Source organism: Pteropus medius, unplaced genomic scaffold, assembly GCF_902729225.1.
Source record: "Pteropus medius unplaced genomic scaffold, Ma_sr-lr_union100, whole genome shotgun sequence".
Taxonomy (NCBI): Eukaryota; Metazoa; Chordata; class Mammalia; order Chiroptera; family Pteropodidae; genus Pteropus; species Pteropus medius.
The window spans coordinates 419,470-429,462 of NW_024342469.1; the positions used below are offsets into that span (position 1 = coordinate 419,470).

General features: G+C 64.4%; 1 protein-coding gene across 2 annotated transcripts; it reads left to right on the forward strand.

Moving 5' to 3' along the window:
- The first annotated feature begins 1,666 nt into the window (after positions 1 to 1,666).
- Positions 1,667 to 9,957, forward strand: MAPK12 (mitogen-activated protein kinase 12). Of its 2 annotated transcripts, XM_039863074.1 has the most exons (12): positions 1,672 to 2,047; positions 2,137 to 2,266; positions 4,667 to 4,725; positions 5,579 to 5,690; positions 5,777 to 5,806; positions 6,070 to 6,117; positions 6,334 to 6,448; positions 6,661 to 6,732; positions 6,883 to 6,962; positions 7,045 to 7,123; positions 7,189 to 7,362; positions 9,410 to 9,957. In XM_039863074.1, exons 1-12 carry the CDS (start codon positions 1,923 to 1,925, stop codon positions 9,487 to 9,489), a joined length of 1,104 nt encoding a protein of 367 aa, XP_039719008.1. In that variant the 5' UTR covers positions 1,672 to 1,922; the 3' UTR covers positions 9,490 to 9,957. The 2 variants fall into 2 exon arrangements, with proteins under 2 accessions (XP_039719009.1, XP_039719008.1); XM_039863075.1 differs by lacking the exon at positions 5,777 to 5,806 and having other exon boundaries at positions 1,667 to 2,047.
- The last annotated feature ends 36 nt before the right edge of the window (positions 9,958 to 9,993 follow it).

The window sequence follows — 9,993 nt, forward strand, 5'->3', positions numbered from 1 at the left end:
CCACCAGACCCCTACGCTGGCCAAATCCCTTGAGTATCAAGTCAGATGAGCCACCACCCTCCCTGCTCCACCCAGGCCGGTGGGTTCTGAGGGGGGCAGTGAGATGGCTTCCCACAAATTGAGCTGGTTCAGATCCAGACCTGCCCCTTCACTCAGTGGTCAGGGGATCAACTGGGGGACTGTGAGGGGGTCTCTGGGAGCAAAGGCCGAGTAGGGCAGGAAAAAAAGCCTTCCTTCCTGCTTAAGGGGAACGAGGGCCATTATCCAGCCACACGGAGCTACTAGCCTCCACTGCTCACTGTGGCTTAGGTGCAGGAGCGTCTGAGCCCCAGCGGGGGTCAGCAGGGTGTCTTCACTCTGTGCTCTTGCCTTGGGCCTTGGGGGTGGAGTCCATCTGGAAGCTGGACCTCCAGGTGCCTGGTCAGTGTGGCTACTGGGCTTCAGATCCGGGGGAATCCCTGGAGACCAAGCTGGGCCACATCCAGTGTGTGGGGGGTGGGCGGTGGCAGCAGCGCTGAACCATGCCGCCCCTGGGGTGTGGTCTGAATGGGAACCTGCTGGGCCCCACCACAGAGAGCAAGGGGTCCAGCTGGGGACTTCTTGGAGGAGGCAGTGGAGTGCCATAGGCAGCCCAGAATATGAGGGCACGGGGTACAGGTGGCTGTGGCTCCAGTGACCCCAGGCTGCCCCCACTGACTAGTCTCCGGATCCTGAGTGCCCGGGGTCACCAGCCTGCAGCAACCCAGGTGTGAAGCTGAGCTGCTGATTCATGGTGGCCAGCACAACACAGAGGGCAGAGCAGGGTGGGGGCCCTGGGCACCCTGTTACCCTAGTCCCTCTCAGCCCTGGGTCACTGCACTGGGGAGGATGTGGGGTGTCGCGGGGGGGTCCACCCTTCCAAAGCCTCTGGTCCAGGCTAGGGCCTGTGTCATGAAAGGCGATGCCCCCACAGAGGAGTAACGGGGACACAGAACTGCAGTGGGGCCCTCCTTCACCCCTGGGGCCAGATACACCTTTCTGGAGAGTGGACAGACTCAGGCAGGGCTTTGAAGGACAAGTGCGGCACTGAGCTGGGCTGGGACGAGCAGGCAGAGGCTCCACATGTGACCGTGATGGGGAGGAGAGGGTGTTGGGGGCACAGGAGAGAACTAAGGGACCACCCTTCCTGGCTCTGCCTTTGGGGGGCCTGAGGCCGGAGGTTTTGGGGATGCAGCCTAAGTGAGAGAAGGTACTAACTCCCCCATTCTGAAAGGGGGATGCTGGTAAGACAGGTGGTGGGGAACCCCCCACTGGAGGATGGACAGATGAGCCCCAGGAGGAGGGGCATCCCTGGTGAAGGGGAGTTGACATCTGGAACACTGAGCTCAGCTCAAGGGCCTCGGGTTGGGGCGTGGAAGTTGGAGGGGCTGGTGGACAGCGACCTGGCGGGGGAGGGAAGCCCAGAGGGCCCAGCGCCTTTGGGTTACCGTTAGTAAGGGGATCCCAGCGGGGCGGGTGCAGCCCATCGCCCCCTCTCCTCGGCCTGTGGCAGCCTGAGTGCAGAGGAGGGCGGGGTCTCAGGCGCCGCGCCCGGTTCCAGGCTGGACTCCCCATCCGCCCTCCCCGCCTCAGGCCTTCCCCGCGGCCGCCGCCTCGGGTTTCCGGAGGGGCCGGCGCGCGGCCGGCGGCGTCACGTGTGCGCGGCCCGGGGGCCGGTTGGTCCGCAGGCCGGGGAGGGGCCGCGCACTGCCCAGGCCCGGCTGGGGTCGGGCCCGGGTCGGGGTCGGGGTCGGCGGCTCCGGGAGCCGGAGGGAAGAACCGGGAGCTGAGTACCCGCGTGGTGGCCTGGGGCACGCGCCCAGGGGGTCCCGCCGATCCCGCGACCCGGTGCTCGGGGCGCAGCGCCCGCGGGGTCTGTGGCGGGGGCGGCGTGCGCGCCGGCCATGAGCTCTCCGCCGCCCGCCCGGAGGGGCTTTTACAGCCAAGAGGTGACCAAGACGGCCTGGGAGGTGCGCGCCGTGTACCAGGACCTGCAGCCCGTGGGCTCCGGCGCCTATGGCGCTGTGTGGTGAGCGCAGGCTGGGAGGGGCGGCAGGGCGGGTGGCTGGTGTCAGGCGGGGTGGCCCGTACCTCCCCGCTAAGCCGTGCGTCGCGCAGCTCGGCTGTGGACAGCCGCACAGGCGCCAAAGTGGCCATCAAGAAGCTGTACCGGCCCTTCCAGTCGGAGCTGTTCGCCAAGCGCGCCTACCGCGAGCTGCGCCTCCTCAAGCACATGCGCCACGAGAACGTGAGTCGCGCCCGAAAGCGTCCGTCGCCTCTGCTCGTCTTCCAGCTCCCCACCAGATCCTGCCCTGCAAGACCGAGTCCCTCCTTCTCGGCCACTTAGGCAGCCCCCTGTGGGGTGGGGTGCATGTGGTGGATCAGGGCCGGGGCTCCAAGTGGCGAGGGCGTCCCGGGCCGGGCTTAGTGCCTCCGTTTCTTCCTGGGGTCACCTCTGGCTCCGCAGCCCTGGCCGGTGAGGGAACAGCCGCTTGCCCAGGCCAAGGGCGTCATCCAGGTCTCACCCCAAATTCTGCAGAACTGTTTTCCTGGAAGGGGCTCTTAGCCTCGGCCCTCTTTACGGGCGTCTCTGTGGCCCCACCCAGGCACCTTCTCCGGCCCCTTCGGCTCCTCTCCTGAGTGTGGCCCTAGGACCTGGGGCCCCTGGGAACACAGAGCTAGGCATGGAATTGGAGTCAGCATCCTGGCTCTGTCACCTCTGAGCCTTAGGGTCCCCGGTGGTGGAGGGCTCTGGGCACAGTGGGCGGCAAACAGAAGCTTTCTTCCTTCCTGGACAGTGGGGAGGGGTGCATTGGGCCCCACCAGGAAAAGCCCCTCCCCCCTCCCCGTTTCCAGAACTGCCCACGGACAGCAAACACGGCTGTCTGGGCTTCCTTGGCGACGGTCTCTGGCTGCCGAGGGGAGCTCTCTCCATGCAGCTCCCCTGAAGACAGAACGCTGCTTGCCCAGCACCCCCTGCATCAAGCCCAGTCTGGGCCGCTGAGGGCTGGTGGTCTGGCCACCCCGAGCCCTGCTGATGGAGCTTCTGATGGATGATCTGTCCCCTCCTGTGCTGTCTGAGCCTCCCCACAGGAGAAGGACTCATCCCCCGGGTCCCTGGCTGATGCCCACACTCTTAGCCCCTCAGTGGGTCCTCCATCCTCCCAGGCTTCCTGGCTCCACCTTTGGCTCTTCCCAGGTGGAACCCATTCATGGCGGACACCAGCCCATCCTGGGCCTTGCTATGTCCTGGTCACGCCTGGTCACGCCTGGGCCTTGTCCTCAGGGGGGCAGACTTCTCTACCTGAGGCTCCCTCTGGCTTCTCCCTCACCGCCCCCCACTCCCACCATCCCATGGGCTCTGGGCCCTGTGTGCAGTCGCCTGTCACCGCTGAGCTGGCCCAGCCCCATCCTTGGGCCTTCCCGCCCCCCTGGCCGGTGCTGGGGCCTTCCCACAGTGCCAGCAGGTCCTGCCACCCCTGCGGAGCTCCTGACCCACCCACAGCTGGGCGCCACCACCTGCAGGGCACCCTGCACACAAGCCAGGAGACATGGCCTACCGTAAACCCATTTCGCAGGAAACGGAGGCTCTGAGCGGGGAGAACAGCGCATGCCCGCCCCGCCGCACCCCTCCCCCAACCCTGGGCACAGAAGTCCTCAACCCCCGGGACTCTGTCCTCTGTCCTCTTGCTCAGACACCCTTCCGGTGCCCCAGCGCCCTCTCTGGGTGTCCCATTCTGTTCCCTCCGCCGCCCCCTGGCCGTGGCTCTGGCACTAGTGGTCATCTAGCTGTCCATTCGGCTCATGTCCACTCTCACCTAACTCCAGTCTGTCCCCCATTCAGTGTCATGCCTGTTTAAATCCTTCCCTGGTGGCCCTAGGACCAAGGCCAAACCTTTACCTGGCCTGCGAGGGCCTGCGAAGTCTCCCTCTGGCCTCTGCTCGGCTACTCCCCGGCCTGGGCCTCAGCCACCCGGCCTCCCCTCGCCCCATGTTCCTCAAATGATCTCCCTCCTGCCTCCACCACCGTCACAGGGCCTCGGCCAGGCATCCCCACACACATGACACACTGCCTGCCCCTCCGGCTGCTCCGATATGCAGGCCTCCCTGGTCCTTGTCACCCTGAGCCCCAGGCGCCAGTTGTCACATTACCTGTCTGCTGTCCATCGCCCCTGACCAGGGGTCTGCGGGCCCAGGTCTGAATGTTGGTTTGGTCACAGTGCTGCTCGCCTGGGCCTCTGCAGCAGAGGCCCAGCCCTGGGAAGTACCTCCCGATATAGGCTCTCTCTTGGGAAGCTGTCACCATCCTGGTCCCCAGTCTTCAATGGGGGCAGGAAGAGGGGGAGGAAGGGCCAAGGAACTGGAGCTCCTTGGATGGCTGGGAGCTGACCCAGACTTGGGGCTCCCCCTCCCCCAGAGGATCTAGGCTGTCACCATCCAAAAATAGCATGCATCTGTGGGCAGGGGTGCCAGGGCTGTGTTGTGCTTCCAGGGGGTAGAGCTGGGCCCTGTGGACAGTGGGGAGAAATGGGGACAATTGCAGGGGGCTTTCCTGCCTGGAGCATAGTGCCAGCTTCAGGGGTGAGTCCAAGCCCCGCGCCCTCTGCTCTGCCCCCGATGCCACCGGGTGCTCTGGCCTCCTCCCCAGGTGATCGGGCTGCTGGACGTGTTCACTCCTGATGAGACCCTGGACGATTTCACAGACTTGTGAGCACTGGCCCGGGGCTGGCCGAGCAGGGTGGAGGGGTGCTGAGTCGCTCCTCGGCGCCAGCTTCAGGTTCTGGACTGGCCTGGGGTCCTGCTCGAGGTGGGCCTCGCCTTGCAGCCTGGATGGGGTCGGGATGCCCACCGCCCATCCTCTCCCCACACCACCGTCCACCCCCTTGCCACGTGCCCCAGGAGCCACGGTGCTGGCTTGGCCCGGTAGAACCCGGGCCTCCCCCTGCCACCAGGCCCTCTCCAGTGCTGGAGATACGAGGCTCAGGCCTGGGCATCTGTTAGCTGGCAGGTTGCGGGCTCTGGGACCCTGGCACCAAATGTGTGGCTGTAACTGGAGCTGCTGACCTTTGCTGATGGGCAGGAGGTGGGCAGTGGGTGCCTGCCCAAGTGGCCACTCCTGGACTCACAGTTGTCAGCCAGGAGTCAGGGTCCTGGGCTGGGAGGATTGGCCGCTTGCTGCCTGACCTTGCAGAGCTCAAGGCCCTACAGTGTCCTGGTGGGGTGCTAAACATCTCCCCTTTGTCTCCCTCCACTTGCCCAGCGTGTCCCTCACACCCCAGTGTCCTGCTGTCCCACCCCTGCTCACAGGCACCTCCCTCCACCCTCTCACACCCTCCCTGGCCTCTGAGACCTGGTGCTCCCCAGCCCCAGGCCTGGTGCCGTGCCTGCCCAGTCCCTGCCCACCTGACATTTTGGGGTGGGGCAGGTGGTTGGAGAAGGTAGATGGAGCCTTGTCTGGCACTGAAGGTGGGGGCCAGGGGCCTTTCCAGGTCTGAGCCTGGCCTTGTGGGTGTGGCCCTGCTGTCTGCACCCTGCCCGCCCACCTGCCCGGCTCCTGCAGCTACCTGGTCATGCCGTTCATGGGCACGGACCTGGGCAAGCTCATGAAGCACGAGAAGCTGAGTGAGGACCGGATCCAGTTCCTTGTCTACCAGATGCTGAAGGGGCTGAAGGTGAGGATGGGCAGGGGAGCCACTGGAGGGGTCTGGGCCGCGGGGTCCCGGTGAGCTGACACCGCTGGCCCTCTCTGTCCCCACAGTACATCCACGCTGCTGGTGTCATCCACAGGGTGAGTCCTGGTGGTGGGAGCCTCCCTTGGCTGTATGGGCATTTGGGAGCCTCAACTCCTACTTCTTGCCTGTGAGTGGGCACATGGGGTCTTGTGGGGTGTGCACTCGGCGCCCATACTCGGCAGCCTGGGGGCCCAGGCACCTCCACCCTTCCCAGAGGCTGCAGGGGCTCCTGCTCCTGGGCTCAGCCACCACTGGGCTCCTGCCTTTGCGCCCCCTGCTGGCCGGCCACGCAGCCACCTGTCCTCTGCCCTGCCCACAGGACCTGAAGCCCGGCAATTTGGCCGTGAACGAGGACTGTGAGCTGAAGGTATGTGCTGGGGGCGGGGCTCGGGGGTCCCTCCCCACCTCCCCACCTGCCTGCCACACCCTGGGAGGAGGACTGGCCCAGGCCAGGCGGAGGGACCAGTCATCCAGGCAGTGGCCGAGCAGCTGATGGGCAGATGTGCTCTGGGGAGGCACTTGCTGGGGGTGGCAGCGGCTGTACCCTGTACCCCTTCGCACCCCTTCCTGATTCTGGTTGCAGATCCTGGACTTCGGCCTAGCCAGGCAGGCAGACAGCGAGATGACTGGTTATGTGGTGACCCGGTGGTACCGGGCGCCCGAGGTCATCTTGAATTGGATGCACTACACGCAGACGGGTGAGAGTCTGCCCAGCGACGGGGCCACCACCTGCGCCAGCCTCCAAGTCTGGCCCTTCCCCTCCCTGTTTCCTCACGGGAGCCCCATGGTGGCTGTCTCTCTGGAGGCTGCTGAGCTGGGATGGGACAAGGGTGTGGCAGGCTAGATGGCCCCCGCGTCCATGTCCCCCCTCCCTGGCCCACAGGGCCCTGATGGGGGTTTTCTGTCTCAGTGGACGTCTGGTCAGCGGGCTGCATCATGGCAGAGATGATCACAGGGAAGACGCTGTTCAAGGGCAATGACCGTATCCTCCACCTGTGGGTTCAGGCGGCTTGGCTCATCCTATACCTGTGGGGTCAAGTGGGCAGGGGTGGGGGCTAGGCACACCGTCCTGGTTGGGTGGGCAGGTGACCTCCACTCTCTGGCTCATGCTGTGCTCCTGAGCTCTGTGGAGACCTGGACCAGCTGAAGGAGATCTTGAAGGTGACGGGGACACCGCCGGATGAGTTCGTGCAGAGGTTGCAGAGCGCCGATGTCAGTCGGGAGCTGGGCGGGGCAGGAGGGGCTGGGCCATCCGAGGGCTGGCCGCTCACCTCCTCACCTTCTTCCTGCACAGGCCAAGGACTACATGAAGGGCCTGCCTGAGCTGGAGAAGAAGGATTTTGCCTCCATCCTGACCAACGCAAGCCCTCTGGGTAGGGTTGGACCTGAGGGGCATGGGGCCCTCCCCTCGGCCCAGCCTAACACGCCCTCCCCCCAGCCGTGAACCTCCTGGAAAAAATGCTGGTGCTGGATGCGGAGCGGCGGGTGACGGCAGCTGAGGCGCTCACCCACCCCTACTTCGAGTCACTGCACGACACGGAGGATGAGCCCGAGGCCCAGAAATATGATGAGTCCTTTGATGACGTGGACCGCACGCTGGACGAGTGGAAGTGTGAGTGGGATGCGGGCCAGGCCTGTGGCTGGCCCATGAACTCCTGCAGGTGGCCAGGCTCAGAGTCCCGTCCCCCGGGGGAGGAATACAATGGGAGGTCAGATGCCGTGGGGCTTTCCAGCTGAGGTGACCTGTGGCCGGAGCTAAAGGGTGAAAGGCAGGGCATCCTTGCCGGGGCCCAGCACCCGCGGGAGCACAGACCGAGCCCCAGAAGTCACCGCAGGCAGTGAGAGCACTGAGCCTCCGTGGCCCTGCCCGTACTGCCCGCCTTCCCCGCCAGGCCAGAGACCGGGTCCCCCCGGAACCCCTCCACACTTGCTTGTCTCCAGGCCTCCGCTCACCCTCTTGAACTTGCCGTTGCCTCTCCTTGCCCCTTTCATGACATCTGCTACCTGGATGACTGCACATCCCTCATGTCCTGCCGGAAGGATAAGGGTCACCGAAGCCAGCCCACAGCACGTCACCCCTCCCAACCACCCATGCCTGTCCCCTGCAGCTCCACTGAGCAGCCCCGTAACTGCTCTGCACCTCCAGACTTTGTGCTGGTCACCCCCTGACACCAAGGGCCCCTTTTCTCATTTCTGAGGGGCGACTGACACCTGTTCAGTCTTGAGCTGGGCTCAGGGGAGCCTGCCTAGTCCCCGAGCCTCCCCCCTGCTGTGGCCCTGATGCCGCATGCTGGAACTGGCCTTCAGAATCGTGGCCGTGAGGGCCTGGTGTCTTTAGGTGGCCGCAGGACCAGTCTGGGGGTGCAGGGATGCCCGAGGGCAGCAGTTAGTACCCACTGTGTCCTAGGCTCCAGCTGCCTCTGCCTCATGAGCCATGGCTCATCCCCAGTTGCTGGGTGGGGGGCGGGGTAAAGGTGGGTGGGCGGTGGTTCCCAAACCATGTTCCTAGGGCCCCTGGGTTCCCCAGTGCCTCCAGCAGAGGCTCTGCCCTCATCTGTGCTGTGTTTTGTGCTTTTTAAGTTTGGTTTGGTTTGATGAAAGATTTTTGTTGCTAAAAAAGATAACATGAAAACCACGGGCCACAAGATCCTCTCTGCGGTCCCTGCCTACACAAACCCTGCAGAGAGCTTTTGCTTTGACTACAGACTGAGGTGGACATGTGGTCTGTTTGTGGCTGAGCCCCAGTCAGGATGCAAACTCTCATTATCTCATTTCCCTGGGAAAAGCCAGCTTTACAGCAGTGGCCTCACACAAACCTCCCCCGGATGGACTGGCCCTGCCTTAGGATTAGAGGAAGGGCATAGAGGGCACGTGAACCCCTGGCCCACGAACCAAGGTGGGCATACACCCAGGCCATGTGCAGGGCAAACCACAGACCAACTGCTCCAAAGGCACAGTGTTTCCTGAACTGGGTTTGTGAAGCACCTGTGTCCCCCAGACAGGTACCCACTAGCCAGGTGGGTGTGGGAGGCTGTCTACAGATTAGTCAGTGGGGAGCAGGGCAGCCCCCGTCCCTTGCCTCTGAGTGGCTCACTCTGGGCACAGAGTTGGGAACATAACCACTAGCTGAGGAAGGTGGGTACTGCTGGGAGCCCGCCCAGGTAAGCCTCTGTGGGTGTTCCGGATCTCGGGACTGGGCTGTGTCCCAGCAGGGCCCCGACAGCCTTATTGGCGTGAGCACGTGGGTTTGCAGACCAAGGACGTCCTCTCTCCACTAAGGTGGGCTGTGGGCCCGAGGCCTGCCCGCCACTCTGGGGGCAGTGGTTTTGGGTTCTAGGAGCCCGGTCAGGCTGCAGAGTCCCTGTGGACGGACTCAGGTGGGCTGAGTGGCTGTGGCCTGAGACAAAGTCTCATGTATGAGACAAGGAGAGTCCACCAGACGCCTACGCCCCAGCAGTGACCTCTGACCCCAATGTTTTTGGGATGAGTGGGGCCCTGGGTCGGTGGCTGTCAGCCCATGCTTGGGGCCTGGGAGCCCTCCCCCAAGTGGACTCTTGTAGGTCTCATCACTGGTCAGTGCGGTGTCTAGTGCCTGCGGCGGTAGAAGCTGATTCCGATGGGTGATCAGCCCCTCAGTCTGTCTCTCTCACCTCACACAGGTGTCACATATAAGGAAGTTCTCAGCTTCAAGCCTCCCCGGCAGCTGGGGGCCAAGGCCTCTAAGGAGACAGCCCTGTGAAGACGCTGGGCCCTGCGAGGGTGGTGGGGACGCCTTGGGGACCCTGGCTGGGCTTCTACCTGGAAGGGGATCCTGCTTATGACCGTGAACTTGGCTGGGGCTTGGGTGCCAGGAGACTCCGTGTTGCATGGGGCTCCTCCCCCAGGCCCGTGCTCTGCTCAGGCCTCACCCTGGGGAGCATTTGGACATTCTGGATGGGACACCACCCGGCCTGGGGCTGGCCTCCGAGTCCCTGAGAAGCCCAAGAACCTTGGGGTGGGGTAGGGTGGGACTTGGGATCAAGGCCTGGCTTCTAACCCTGCCCACTCTGGACTGGGCTGTGGCCCAGCTTCTGTGGCTGAGGACAGGGAGGGCGCAGGACGCCGACTCAGGGACGTCTCTCCTGGGGGGTGTTGTGGACTTGCACCCCCAGCCTGGAGTGTGAATTGTACACGCGGCCGGGAGGAAATAAACCCTTTGCAGCTCCCACTCTGGCTTCGCTTCCTGATTCGGGGCTGCTGTCCC